Source organism: Aptenodytes patagonicus, chromosome 3 (assembly GCF_965638725.1).
Source record: "Aptenodytes patagonicus chromosome 3, bAptPat1.pri.cur, whole genome shotgun sequence".
NCBI classification, from domain to species: domain Eukaryota; kingdom Metazoa; phylum Chordata; class Aves; order Sphenisciformes; family Spheniscidae; genus Aptenodytes; species Aptenodytes patagonicus.
Window position 1 is genome coordinate 7,296,816 of NC_134951.1, and position 15,184 is coordinate 7,311,999.

Below are 15,184 nucleotides of genomic sequence, written 5' to 3' on the forward strand. Positions count from 1 at the left end.
ATATGGGAATATAAAAGTTTTCTCCCCATTGATTCGGCCAGACCGGAGAAAATATTGCAGTGTTTCCATCCTCAGGATGATGGGGTAGTGTAGTGATCCTCGCAAGCTGCTTAAATTCCCTGCCAGCAAAGCAGCTAGGAAACACCCCCTAGCACAGGTATAATTATTGAACTCCACAGCCTTGCAGGGGCTGAAGATCTGCTTGCGTTTCTTGATGGGGGTCTGTTGTACGGGACTGGAAAGTGCAAAGCACGGCTATGGAGACGAGATTTTTAAGCAACATGCCATAGCTCGATTATTTGCACCGAAGAACATCAGAAGCTACTTGCACAGACATTTCTTTCATTGCAATAAAACACCACCAATAATGGATCCGCAGCATTGGCAAGGGAGGAGCCAGTTTCCATGGTAAGTGAGTACCAACAGACCCGTGGCAAATGTTTGGTCTGAGCTGGCTGTTTGTTAGCAACATCCTTGAGAAATGCAATGTAGTTTTATCTACGAGTCCTTTATGTAAAGGGCTGCACTTTGCTCCAGATCTCCATGACTGCAAACCAAACGTCACCATCAGTCTGTGATCACTGGTTTGAAGATAAATTATAATTTTTTTCCCCCTCTCATTCCTTTTTCCTTATTTTTGGATAAATCCTGGTTTCTCACAGTGCATGTCTCATGTTTAATCCAGATGCTGCTTGATCTGTTAAAATTGCTCTTGAGAGGAGCTGGTACATCCGTGAACACCCACTAAATGACGATCGCTCTTTTACCAGGCACCTTTCTGAAGCGTGCAGCATGACAGAGCTCCACGAAGCTGTGGCGTTGGGGGACTACGACCTGGTGGATGAGATTTTGAGGACAGGGCGCTGCGACCCAAATCACAAGGATGTTGACTGGCATGACAGGACCCCGCTGCACTGGGCTGCTGCAAAAGGTAAGGGCACCCCCTGCTCTGTTACATCTGCGAACCGGCATCATAAAAGGTGATGCTGATTGTAATTGCATCTTGCTGTGATGGCAATTAATGCTAGCGATAGTCACGGCTTGTATCTGATCATTTTGTCCTTAATGAGCAAAAAAGAGAAAAATACCAATTTAAATGGGAACTTGCCTCCAAAATAATTTATGGGATTAGCATCAAAGTGATTTTTTAGCTTTTTTTTCCGTCACATGAAAATTTACGGTTTACATGATAGGTACATATAGCATGTCTGCTTGTCCCCCACATCATTACTTTTCTAAGAGGTGACTTCATACAGTGCAGAGGAGTTATTTCTCATGTACGCCTGCACGAATGAGCAGAAAGTCAAACCCACTGTATTTATACCAGGTATTTATCAAACCCAATAGAACAAAATAATTACAGCGTGTTTTCCATTGCCCTCCCTTTATCCCACCTGGTCGAATAAACAACACAGGACCAGAGCTGTTTGCAGCTCCCATTTGGTCCTTCACCATCAGAGGTGGCTGTAAAAGTCAAATATCCCTTTGCAGCCCAGAAAAGAGATGAACGCAACAATATATAATGTATAATTGTACACAGTGTAAAATGGGAAACTGGACCTGCACTCCTCCGTGCGAGGGTGTTTGTTACACATTGGGATCTCACATCATGGCATCTGTCTTTGCTCAGAAATCAAGTGCGTGATTTGCTGGTTTACACTTGACACCATGTTTTACTTTTGCCCTGATGGATTATTACTCATTTGGGCAGCAGCAAAGGGAACTGAGCTATTTAAGAAAATGATGATGAGAGACTGGCATGGCCTACGTGCCACTGGGAACGATCTAGCTCAGTCAAGGCAGTGTGAAGTGGGGTAGAAATAACTTTTTTTGCTTATTTAAGCAATTCCACAAGTTAGAAAAATATGAAGGTGAAATGAAAACAAGTAATTTCTCTATCTCTTATCAAACAAACCTTTGTTTTAGTAAAGCTGTTCACAGGTTTTCCAGTTTTTTAATGTTTAAATTTTATTTTGCATTGAACTAAAAACCAAAATGAAACAATAAAATAGTCAATAGCCAATTGGTCAATGACTAATTGAGATGCACTGTTCAGAAATTAGTAGAAAGCTTTTTGATTTTATTGCTGTTTTCATTGTAAAATGCTTCTGGAAGCAGTCTAGTTTGGAAAAAAAAAAAATCAGCATTTTCTAATGAGTATCACTTATTTGATAAATCAGATGGCCAGGTCATGGGTAAAATCCATCATTACATGACTGAGGGAATTATGATCAACTGTGTGTGACCGTCTTCTGCATCCCGAAGGTATAAAGTCTAATGCAGGTGCATCTTCTCTCCCTGTTTTGCTGCCCAACACAAGGGCAATCGGAGCTGGTCAAGCTCCTCGTGGATCACGGTGCCCAGCATTGCCTGCGGAGCGACGTGGGCTGGACTCCGGCTCACTTTGCTGCCGAGTCGGGGAGACTGGGGGTGCTTCGCACCCTTCATTCCCTGCATGCTGCCATGGACGCGGCCGACCTCTTCGGCGACACTCCCAAGAGGCTTGCGGAAATCTACGGTCACCAAGACTGCTCCAGGTTCTTAGAAACGTGAGTAGCGATGGCCGGTCCCACTGCGGCAGCCGACAGGGCTCCAGCAATGAAAATTAAATTGCCTGCTATATAGAGGACCAGAACGAATACGAGCGTGTTACCTGTCTTTCCACCTAGAGCCTATTAAAGCCATCAAGCACGAGTAGTAGACAAGCAAATATGGGTCTTTGTCACGGGGAAGCCATTGGGAAGACAATCATTTATTCCACTGCCTCCTATGGTTTGCCTTGGTATGTTTTCAGAATCACTACCACTTCATGACATCATTGTTTTTATAAGGATATTACAGAGCGATTATTAAGCAATGGGAAAGAAAGCAAGAGCTAACAAGTATTAAACCCTTAGAGTGGGGAATAGTGAATACACAGGTTCAATTGTTTAAGAACAGCCCTTCAGCAGCTGATGTTAGTGTATGTACATCATTTGGCTTTTCTTGTAGTAAAGAACAGAGCCATCCTTTTTTTTACATAATCATTGAAAATTATACCATTTGATCTGTTAGTAGGATGACCACATATTACTTCCAAATTTTGGAAAACTCCTTATTGTCTTAACTGTTTACGGTTATCACTGTGGCACCGTATGCAATGAGTAATATGCTTTTAAAGGGTTCCCAATTACCATTCCTGGTTTTCAGCCACCGGTTTGGCTCACAGGTATTTTCATCCTTGCAAAGCTGTTTCCCTGGATCAGGATGCTGTCCTCCAGAGGTCTGAGCTGTGTCCCATACCTGCATCTCTCTAAAGCAGTGGGACAGATCACCAGAGGCTAACCAGAGTGTTCAGTGCAAATTGTAGTCCCACACGTTACCCGGTATTTAAATACATTGCTTGTGAAACCTGCACGCGCCGGACCCTGAGATGCTGAGAGCACCCAAAGGCTTTTCCTCCCCTGGGTTCTTCTGTGAATTTACAGTCCCACCGTAGTCCTTAACTGGCATCTTTTTTACTGCTGCCACATTCTCAAGACTGCTTTGGCACCATATAAATCATGGATTTTTTTATAGACACATATCCAACTCAAAGTCTCCAGCTTGCCAGTTCAGCACAAGAGCTGCCAAGTTCAAAATCAGGCACGGTGGCTGGGCAAATATCTGAGGTGGCCAGTGCCTACCAAATACCACCTTTCATTAATCCATGTAAACCTTTCTGTAGGTACTGTTGCCCTTTGGCTGTACTTCTACAGCTTGTTGGTTCCTGCTGAAATCCTTCATGCCCACCTTTAATCTTGATGCAGCATCAGTGTCCTTCCATAGGAAGACACACCCAAACTGTGCATAAATCCCCCTGTACAGAGCCCAAAAAACTTTCTAGGGGAGCCATACGTTCCTGTTTCTAAGCTCTGGCTATTATGGAAGCTGATGGGACCTTTGCATTTTACTTGCCCGCCCCACATCCAGGACACCTTACAGCTAAAGCCTCGCTGCTTATGGAGCTGACATGCTGCAAACCCTCACTATTCACCACCTTCCTTCCACGCAGAAGAATCAGCTCTTATTGCCCTTAGACCTTCAGTTTAAAGAAATTTAAACAAGCAGCAGCTGATACCTAAGCTTTGCTAATTAGTTTTTTTACTACCTAGACCCTAGCTGGGATAAGCTCAGGTTTGCCAGTTCTTTGAGAATGGGGCATTTTCTTCCAGAGGAGGGTTTTCTCTTTATACTGTTCTCAGGTCTTGGCTTGCTTGGTTTCTATATCAGAAGAGGTAAATATTGTCTTCCCTGGAGAGTGAAAGGTCTGCAGGCCTGTTCCCCTCGATGAATCATTTATAGCAATTGCTTACCTGTTCAACGCTGTCGTTTTTGCACTAATCTCACCATTAAATCCTGCTTATCGAGTCCTGCCAAGTCTGTAGCATTTGCCGTGCGCTTGGCTGTGCACCAGAGCCGTGGCGGTGAGGTGACAGCAAGGGTGGGGGAATTGCCTGGATGATGCCGATGGGCAATGCCCGCGGCAGGCAGAGGCGCCTGTGCTGGTGGAGGTGGCTGGGAGAATGATTGACAGGATGATTGACACCCCCGTCTGAGCCACCTAGGCAACAGCCTAGGGCGACTCATGTAGTTGATGGAGGGTTTTCTGAGGTGAATGACTATTTTAAGGTGGAAAACTTGTCTTTCAGAGCCACGTGCCGGCCTGACTTGCCCTGCGGCTGCGTGGCTCAGCCAGGAGCGTGGCTGGGAGAACTTAATAACTGGGAAGATGCTTTGAGTGCCCACGCCTAGGACATTTTATAAGACACACGAAGCCTGTATGATCACCTCACAGCCATAGCGCAGCCTGTGGGCAGCCAAGAGTTTATCACTGTGGCTCAGGAAGCCTTTTTTTAAGCCCAAACACTATAATTTACAACCACAATGGATGCCTTCACCCTCATGCAACAGTTTCACCTCCTCACGTCAGCAAACTTGGAGGTAACTAGGAGGAATTACTGGCATTTGTAGTATAATCATGATTACCTTCTGCTCCTTCAGGTGTGCGGAAGGTCCCAGAGGCGATGTCCATGGTCAGGCAGGGCTCTGCGGCTCCGGCGGGAGCTGGGCAGTACCGATGTGCGCCGCGGGCAGAAAACGAAGTGTGTGTGTCTGCATGCTAATGCTGCGCAGCACGGAGTAGGTCTGCCCTCTGCTCACGGTGTCTGTGGTATTGGTATGTAAATATGAGGGATATTTTGTTACAGACCATCACTGTCAGTTTTGGATATTTGCCTGTGATGCAAAAAGAGAAGAAAAGGTGATTTTTAAAATAACAGCCTGTGCCAAATGCAGGGCTGACATGCATATCTAAACAGGGCTATGAACGTCCAAATCCTTCCTAAATCCCAATTCAGCCCCCTCTAGCACCACCGTGATCCTTGAACGCTGTGTGTCTGACCCCAGGTGCTGCTGGCTGCATGAACATATGCCTGCCTACCTGGGCTGAGCGACTGCTCTGTGCTGGGGACTGTTTGCATCAACATGGAAATATTACATTTATCGACACGTAAATATTAGTAACGTAAATATTAGGAATATTCTGCTACAGAGTATCTGTACCACTCACCGAGATTTGCATGGACGTGCAAAGAACAGGAAACAGCCTTCAAAACACAGCTGCTTCTGAGCAACAAACATATAATTTGCATCAGATTTTTTTTGCATGAGAAGGGCTTTACCCTGGATGCTGTGAGAGCTGCCGGGAAGGGCACCGAGGCGACACAGAGACCCGTGGCTCGTGCCTGCTGCCAGCCTCTCTGCAAAGTGCCGAGCATTGAAACTGCACCAAAGGCTCCTGCTATCTAAGCCCAGGGCGTATATATATACATATGTATATACATATATATTATATACATATGTTTTTGTGTGTGTGTGTGTGTAGTAAGCCCACACTATGCAGTGCATCTCTGCGTGGAGCCGCTGGCTTTGCTCCGTGCTCTCAGCCAGGACAGCGTTGCGCTGATGAGACAGTGCTGCTGTATTACAGAAAAAAAAGGATTTTTCCCAGTATTTGGTGGTATTTTTGACAGAGCTCCATAAATACTGAGTACCTACAAAATCAGACCTCTGCAGTAGGAGAAAAGGGTTTGTCTTCTCTTGGACAAGATGTACAATTGGGGTGTCCGTGCCTGGGTGCTGGTGGCAGGGGAGTGCAGAAGGGTCTCTGTGAGGAGAGGTCAGGGCTGTTATATGCCAGACACACTGCAGGACACAGCTCAGCCCATCACTGAAGATGGTGGTGCCTCTGGGAAACATATTGAAGAAAGGGAAAAAAATGCTGCCCGGCAGTGAGGAGTGAGGGGAAAAGTGTGAGGAACATCCCTGCAACACCAGGGTCAAAGGAGGAGGAGGGGGAGGAAGGGGAGGTGCTCCAGGCATTGGAGCAGAGATTCCCTGCAGCCCGTGGAGAAGACCATGGTGATGTAGGTTGTCCCCCTGCAGCCCATGGAGAACCATGGTGGGACAGATATCCACACTGCAGCCCGTGGAAGATCCCATGCTGCAGCAGGTGGACATGCTCTGAAGGAGCTGCAGCCTGTGGAGAAGACCACGGTGATGTAGGTTGTCCCCCTGCAGCCCATGGAGAACCATGGTGGGGCAGATATCCACACTGCAGCCCGTGGAAGATCCCATGCTGCAGTAGGTGGACATGCTCTGAAGGAGCAGCAGCCCATGGAGAGCCCATGCTGGAGCTGGCTTATCCTGAAGGACTGCAGCCCATGGGAAGGACCCATGCTGGAGCAGGGGAAGAGTGTGAGGAGGAAGGAGTGGCAGAGACAACGTGTTATGGACTGACTGCAACCCCCATTCCCCGTCCCCCTGTGCTGCTCAGGGGAAGAGGTAGAGTAGTTGGGAATGAAGGAGTGAATTTGAGCTTGGGAAGAAGCAGGGGGTGGCAGGAAGGTGTTTTAGTTTTGTCTTTGTTTCTCACCATCCTACCCTATTTTCAATTGGCAATAAATTAAACTGATTTTCCACGTCTGTTTTGCCTGTGACAGTAATTGGTGAGTGATCTCCCTGTCCTTATCTTTACCATGAGCTTTTCCATCTTTCTCCCCATCTCCTGTTGAGGAGGGGCAGTGAGAGAGCAGCTGGGTGGGCATCTGGCAGCTGGCCAAGGTCAACCCACTGCAATGGCTCCTGTTTTTTCAATGCTTTCTCCTGCTTACCACTGGTGTGAGAAAGAAAAGAAGGTCTTATTTTTTTTTTGCTTTTGCTATTTTTTGAAAGAGAACCAATTTATCTTTCGGCAACTTGAAACTTGGTGGTTGGACTAGATGATCTTCAAAGGTCCCTTACAGCCCAAACCATTCCATGATTCTATGTTGTATGATTTGGACGTGAAGGATAGATGTACTTGTTCTTATAAAGTTCCTCAGTGCCTACAAAACACAGAAAATATCTATCTATTTTTTAGTTTGGGGTCACTTCTTTCCAAGATAATTGGCTGTGTTGGTGTCAGGCATGTATAAAGACTGTAAAGAGAAAGTTAACAACACTTAATAGGAAATATATTTAAGAGCTGTGATAAACAAAACCATACCTGAGATGATTAAAAAATTAAATTACTGGTCAAAGGAGTCTATTCATTTTAGTCTTGATGAAAGTGGTCTTTAATTTGCTTTGGTTGTTTACAATGGGAAGTGTACTGAAAACCATTGATATTTCAAGGCTATAAGGAAAACTACAGTGAAGTATGTTTATTTTCAGGTTAGCTTGTACAGTGTCCTTCACTGAAGATCTGGGACTGTGTTTGCTTATTAGAAAATATACAAATATCTCAAAAAAAATGAAGATCTGGGACTGTGTTTGCTTATTAGAAAATATACGAATATCTCAAAAAAAATGAGGAGACTGGTCAATCACAGATGCCAAGCGCAAACTCACTGCTGACTTGGAAATCCCAGGGTCTGGATGGATGATGGCTCATTGTCTGACATCCACAGGTTTCACACACTTGAAAACATGGAGACAAGTTGAGAAACACAGCTAAAAACCCCAGCAACCAGAGGAGAGTTGTGAATGATTTGCATATGGAGATATTGGGCTGGGGAAAATGTTATCTTCTACATAATGTTTTCCCATGCAAAATTTGAACCACCACAGCACAGCCTTATTTCTATGACGTTGCTTAATTCAAGTTATTATTTAAAAAACTGAAATGGGGATGAATTGTCAAGTTTAGTTCTGGATTTGAATGCAAAGTTTAGCAAAATTTCAGGGCTGAATTGGATTAGGATTAGATAATTTCTGATGTTAAAAGGTCATCTGTAAGAATAACTATGTACAAATCCTCCCAAATTCCAGTCATCTTCAGATCTGATATTTTGGCATTAAGAATTTCTAGTACTTATGAATGAGCAGTACAAAAAAATAAAAGAAAATGGAAATGTTGCGGTTGCAGTGAGTTAATATACCATGTACAATTGCATTAAATGTGCTTAAGTCTATTTAATAGCACACAAATTCAGCAGATCAGTCTTTGAGAGCTTCGCATGGTTAAAATTATGCTTCCAATGGTAGGAGTCCGGTCTCACCGTGGATCCTTACTGAAGGTTTCCCACTTCAGCCCAACTCTCAGTGAGTACCTGGTCGCTTGGGGTGATGAATGCTGTTGGATTTGGAGCCTCAGTGTTTTCTCATGTATTGCTGGCAACAGTATTTTGACCATACCAATACGTGATCCCCTGTTCCTGTAGATGGACCGCTCATGAACGGTGGTGTGGCTGTGCTGTGCTCAGTATCTGAAGATGCGTTCTTGCTTTCTTCCCCAGAGCAGAGGTGGAGAGCAGAAACTATCGCAGGACAGCCGCAATGAAAGGAATCCCCTTAGACCAGAGAGATGAAGACTGGGAACTCAAGAAAGAAGAGTTTGAGAAAAACTCACCATGTTCTCGGGAGAACTGCACATCCTCTGCTCAAAAGAAAAATCGAAAAAAAAGGGGGAAGCAGTAGTGTGCCCTGCCTATTTGGTGCCACTGAGACCCTGCGATGCACATCAAAGGCGCTGGCAGACCTCAGGTGCATCTGCAGGGTGAAATATGGATGAACGGGAGAAGCAGATGGACACAAGAATGCATTTTGTGATGTACTGTAAATATTGTCATTAATAGGGAACAGGTAGAAGTGCTTCTGTCTATCTGTGTGTCTGTATGTATCAGATCTCAAATATCAGAAAACTGCAGAAGGTGTTTAAATATACTAATACTCTAAGTCACCGAAATGTATAAATTTACAGAAATGACAACAATTACCCGTATTGTCTGAGAGGGAAATGTTTTTGCTCCTAATTGATTCATGAAAGCATCTGGGACTGTGGTTCTGCTCACTCTGGTGATGTCAGTGGCCTTTGCTTGTTTGTTTCTGGTCCTGAGTCAACCAGGAGGCTCTACAGGGGCTCATAGCCTCTCTCTTTTCTTTGGGAGTGGGGTGTAGTTGCTTCTTCTGGCTGAAGGGGAGACGTTTGGTGTTGACCTTCTGCTGGACACATGGGTCTAACAGCCTGTATCTAACATTCCCGACCCAGCAAAGGGGAAAATGTGCTCCCTCGTTGCTGCTTTCAGACATCTGTGACTGCCAAGACAGTTAGAGCACTGCTTTATTTCTAGCAGTGCCCCCAGCCATTTTTATGTCTATGCTCGTAGGAATGCTGTGGAACTGGTCCTGAGCTATCCCTCCGCTCATCAGCAGTTTCCACGGCAAAAGCATTTTTAACTGTTTCACTTCTCAATCATAAAAAAATGTTTTGAATTTGACCCAAGACAGTTTTCCAGACCATGCCAGCACTGGGCAGCCATTCGTATTGACTTTTGACATCTTTTATGTGTCTGCCTCCCTTCCCCTCTGTTTCCCCTTCACTACCCAAACCTGGTGCTTCTGTAGTGACTTGGTTATAGGTGTCCTCCACACCCTCCACACAACACGCAGGCGTTGCAATCATGACCAACAGCTCCGTGATCCATCTCCCTCTCCTAGATTTGCAGGGACTAATTCAGCCATCTACACAGAGCTGCCTAATGCCACCGACCCAGGCTGACCCTGTAGGTCTCCAGAAGATCCTGTGCTGTAGCTCCCAACCCTGTGCAGATGTCTCAGATACCCTAGGTCTTCTCAGATGACTCAAGATGCCTATGTTTGGACAAATGAGTCAAGCTCCAGCTTTGTCTTTTGTCATTTGCACTTTCCAAGCCATATGAAATGTCAACTCCATTCACAGTTGGCCTGGCTGTTGAATTAGTGACAGTGCAAGTGGAGGCAATACATGGGACAGAGTGCCTATTGCCATGCTGATAAACCAAACAGGCCTCCTTCTAGCCCTGAGGCCAGCTGGTGGAGTGTCCTGTAGCTGAGTAACATTTTCCCCAGAGCTGGGCACATCATTGCATCTCTCCAGAGACCAGCTTTGGCATATGGGCTGTGCACTGTGGCCGTGGTGTTTTACAACCTGTCTCCTCCAGTGCCAGCCGGATGGGGCTGGTGCATGGGCAGGTGATGCTGTGTTTGGGCATCATGTTCACAGGGGTTTCATGGAGATGGAAGAAAGCGTCTTCAGTGTGGTTTGCTGGGGCTGCATTCTTTTGTGTGAGAACATCTGCAAGATGTTGTTTTTGCCAACAAAAACTGAGTTTGTTTTCAAGACAATGTATTTCTACTAGCAGAAGGCTTCTCAGACCTTCCTTTCTCCCCAGTAAAGGAGATGTGGTTGTCTTGTAGGACAACAGTGTGAAGGACTCACTAATTTCTACGTACTCTTTGTTAGAAATCAAAACAGAGGAAGAGTTTCTGCTCAGAGAACATGAGTTCTTGAGTCTTGTGGTATGTGAACTTTTGAGGGATGATGTTGCATGGGATGTAGGGACTAAAAGGATTTTCCATGGTCTTTTTGTGAAAGCGATTGGGACTGTCATGCTAAAGGATCAACTGCACTGAGCAACCGCAGGGGAAGAAGGGAGGTGTGGTGGTGCCTGTCCTTTAAAGGCCTTTCAGCTGGGGAGATGTGTCCAGGGGAGATGTGTCCAGGGGAGATGTTTAAGATCTGCCTCCCTCAGGAAATGTGGGTGGTGCAGAGTGTCTCCTACTGTGGAAGTGGGACTCAGTGGAGTTTGGCATCTGATCTGAATTGCAGCTCAAGGCAAACAGCTCAAGGCAATGTGCTCTGAGTTTCTAATTTTGATCAGATGACTCAAACCCTTTCTTTTTAGCAGAGCAAAATGAATGTAATTTTTTGCTTTACTACTGCAGGAAAAGCCAGAAAAGAGTGAAAGCTAATGGTTTGAAAACACTTTCTTATACTTTCTTATTAACCTCTTCCCTTTTCATTTTTGTGGGGATGGAGAGGAAGAGGGAAGGGAGTGCTCTTTTGCCCATGGAAAAGGCAACCTTTAAAATAAAAAGGTTACAAACTAAGCTTTTTTGCCTTCACTTCAACTTTTCAAATTAGCATCCTGGGGCCACTCATGTTCTCTGAGCAGAAACTCTTCCTCTGTTTTGAATTCTAATAGAGAGTACGTAGAAATTAGTGAGTCCTTCACACTGTTGTCCTACAAGACAACCACATCTCCTTTACTGGGGGGAAAGGAAGGTCTGAGAAGCCTTCTGCTGGTAGAAATACATTAAAGGTTGTTCTCAAAAACAGCAGATAGAAAGCTCGAGGGCTTCTTATAGAGTGAATCCATGTCCAGCAGGACTGATGCTACACCTGAGATGACTCCCTGGAGATAATTTTGGGTATATCTGAACTCTGCAGGGCTTCAGGAAACCTCTAAGGTTTGGGCTCCACACCTGGCAAATGTACTCCTTCTGGGTGAGTGTTTTAAAACAAAAGCAGAAACAAAACCTGCTGAGATGTGTGAAGAATGCGCACTTGGCACTTGGCACGAGGTAAGATGTGCCTCTGGGCCTGGGCTGGTGACAGAAACGAACAATTCAGGTTCTGCTCTGTAAATGCTGGAACTATTTTGTGTTTAGGTTATCTGCTGTGGTGGGTTGACCTTGGCCAGCTGCCAGACCCTACCCAGCCACTCCTTCACTCTCACTCCTCAACAGGACAGGGGTGGAAAATAAGATGGAAAAGCTCATGGGTCGAGATAAAGACAAGGAGATCACTCACCAATTACTGTCACGGGCAAAACAGACTTGACTTGGGGAAAATCAATTTAATTTATTGCCAATTGAAAATAGAGTAGGATGACGAGGAACAAAGACAAAGCTAAAACACCTTACCTCCACCCCTCCTTCTTCCCAGGCTCAACTTCACTCCTTCATTCCCAACTTTTCTACCTCCTCCTCCTGAGTGGCGCAGGGGGACAGGGAATGGGGGTTGCGGTCAGTTCATAACTGTGCTGGTTTTGGCTGGCATAGAGTTGAATTTCTTCATAGTAGCTTTTAAGGTGCTATGTTTTGGATTTGTGCTGGAAACAGTGTTGATAACACAGGGATGTTTTTGCTATTGCTGAGCAGTGCTGACACAGAGACAAGGCCTCTTCTGCTTCTCACCCCACCCCACCAGTGAGCAGGCTGGGGGTGCACAAGAAGTTGGGAGGGGACACAGCCGGGACAGCTGACCCCACCTGACCAAAGGGATATTCCACACCATATGACGTCATGCTCAGCATATAAAGCTGGGGGAAGAAGAAGGAAGGGGGGGACGTTTGGAGTGATGGCGTTTGTCTTCCCAAGTCACCGTTACGCGTGATGGAGCCCTGCTTTCCTGGAGATGGCTGAACACCTGCCTGCCGATGGGAAGGAGTGAATGAATTCCTTGTTTTGCTTTGCTTGCGTGCGTGGCTTTTGCTTTCCCTATTAAACTGTCTTTATCTCAACCCACGAGTTTTCTCACTTTTACTCCTCCAATTCTCTCCCCCATCCCTCTGGGGGGGAGTGAGCGGGCAGCTGCGTGGTGCTTAGTTGCCGGCTGGGGTTAAATCACAACAATAATGTGTTGTCTCTTCCACTCCTTCCTCCTCATGCTCTTCCCCTGCTCCAACATGGGCTCTCCATGGGCTGCAGTCCTTCAGGGCACACCCACTTACTCTGGCATAGGGTCCTCCACGGGCTGCAGTGTGGATATCTGCTCCACCGTGGACCTTCATTGGCTTCAGGCAGACAACCTACGTGATGTGAGCACCATGGTCCTCTCCATGGGCTGCAGGGGAATCCCTGCTCCGGCACCTAGAGCACCTCCTCCTTTTCCTTCTCTGAGCCTGTTTCTTGCAGGACTGTTTCTCACAATTTTCTTCACTCCTCACTGCCGGGCAGTGTTTTTGCTGTTTCTCAAATATATTTTCCCAGAGGAGCCACAAGCATCACTGCTGGCCTGAGCTGTGTCCTGTGGTGGGTCCATTGGAGCTGGCTGGAACTAGCTTTCCCCGGCACAGGGCAGCCTTGACCTTGCCTCACAGAGATCCCCCTGGACCCCCCAGCTGCCAGCCCCTGGCACGAACACCCCGTACATCTGCCCATGGTCACTGTGAGATGAAAGCATGACTTTATTCCACACTGCACTTTGCACAAAAACCACCTTCCTCGGTGTTTTACCGAGCCAGAGTCCATCGGTAAAAGGAGATCTTGTAAAAAAATAAAAGCAGAGCAGGAGAGCAGTGGCACAGAAGAGGGGAAATCATGTTTTTGCATGAAGTGGGGCAGAGATAGGACACATAAAGCTGGCGAGGGAAGTGGCTCTCCACCCCACTTGTCCACCCCAAGGCCATTTCTGCGTTGCTGTTTATGTCAGTAACCACCTCTGGTGAATAACAGTGATCAACATATTCACACATAAGTTATAAACCAATGCAAGATAGTGATACAACCCATAATACTACAAAGTACACGGCCACAGCAGAAATAAATGTAAAACAAAATAGATATAAATATGTTGTTTAATTAATTCATTTCAATCAGCAAACACCAAAGCATTTTTAGAAGGTTTGCAGTATTGTTATTCCCCTTTTGCAGCTAGCCCATGTACAAGGTCTAAATTACTCTGTTATTGACAATAATTTAACTCAAAGAATTGTCTAAATCAAATTATAATAATACTTTATTTAACTTATAATTTAATTCAAAGAATTTTAATGATGTTTTCTTAACTTAGATGGTGAAGATAGAACATCTGTATCATCTACACTGGCTGGAGAGCTGCATTAAATTACTTGATTTTATAATAAAATATCGACATTTTTAATGGGCGCCAGCTTTTATTACAGTTCCTACCTCATGCAAACCCTGCACTTCACACAGGGCAGAGTCCTTAGCAGTGCCTTTTCCAGTTTGGGGTTGCTGAAAATCAGAATAAGGGAAGGAACAGCCAGAAAAGCATACTGAAATACTAAAATGAGAAATGTCACAGGATTTTCCTTCTTCGTGGCATAACTCAATGTCAAGACCAAACATGTAAAGTTAATGCTGTAAATGAAGAAGAAGGACAGAATAGATTTTGTGGCTTTGATATGGACATCCATGCTGAGGTTCTTCACTGAGTTTGTCTGCATCTTGCATTTGTGTCTCCAGAGAGAAAAGAGGAGGAGAAGGGCCGAATGATTACTGCTGTGAATGTGGCAGTAAATCCAAAGCTGCTGATAAAAAAAATAGGGAAAAAATGTTCATCCATTCTGACACTCAGTTTCCAGAAATTTCCTAGGGTGGTGGAATTGAGGTTGTTACAGCGTGCTTCATCGGTGATGTTGTAGACAAAGATGCAGATGACCAGGGATAAAAGCACTGAACCCAACAACAGCCATGGCACGATCCTGTCAATTTTTACTTTCAGGTAGATGAAAAAGATGTGCCTGAAATTTGCAATTTTTGTACAATAAAAACCACAAAGACAGGCAGAAACCCACAAGTTGGAAGAATTTAAAACGTTTTGAATAACTGCAGGTAGTTGGGGTACAGGGTGAACGTAAAAGCAGCAGGGATAAATTATTCAAAGAAAGGAATATATCCATGTGATGCATAAATATCAAAACCTGAAGCATCCCAGAAACAGCAAGATCTTCTCATTAGAGTTAAAGATTTTCTTTCTGACCCAAGCAATACAAAGCACAGAAACAACGACAGTGTTTATCCACGTGCCAGCAAATGCCTGAAGTGTGATGATGACCATAGCCATGGCATCGTATAAAGTGGCATTAAATTTATCTTGAGAGTAACAGGCTTCCAT

The 15,184-nt window shown here is 45.2% G+C and overlaps 2 protein-coding genes across 5 annotated transcripts; one reads left to right on the forward strand and one right to left on the reverse strand.

Moving 5' to 3' along the window:
• Positions 1-336: 336 nt before the first annotated feature.
• ANKRD66 (ankyrin repeat domain 66) lies at positions 337-10,682 on the forward strand. Of its 4 annotated transcripts, none has more exons than XM_076332654.1 (4): positions 337-408; positions 771-931; positions 2,321-2,549; positions 8,799-10,682. In XM_076332654.1, exons 1-4 carry the CDS (start codon positions 368-370, stop codon positions 8,977-8,979), a joined length of 612 nt encoding a protein of 203 aa, XP_076188769.1. In that variant the 5' UTR covers positions 337-367; the 3' UTR covers positions 8,980-10,682. The 4 variants fall into 4 exon arrangements, with proteins under 4 accessions (XP_076188769.1, XP_076188772.1, XP_076188770.1 ...); XM_076332657.1 differs by having other exon boundaries at positions 8,804-8,941; XM_076332655.1 differs by lacking the exon at positions 337-408 and adding an exon at positions 471-584.
• Positions 10,683-14,231: 3,549 nt separating this feature from the next.
• Positions 14,232-15,184, reverse strand: LOC143158847 (taste receptor type 2 member 9-like). The gene is given in 2 exon segments (XM_076335300.1): positions 14,232-14,563; positions 14,566-15,184. Coding segments are annotated over 2 exon segments (951 nt in total).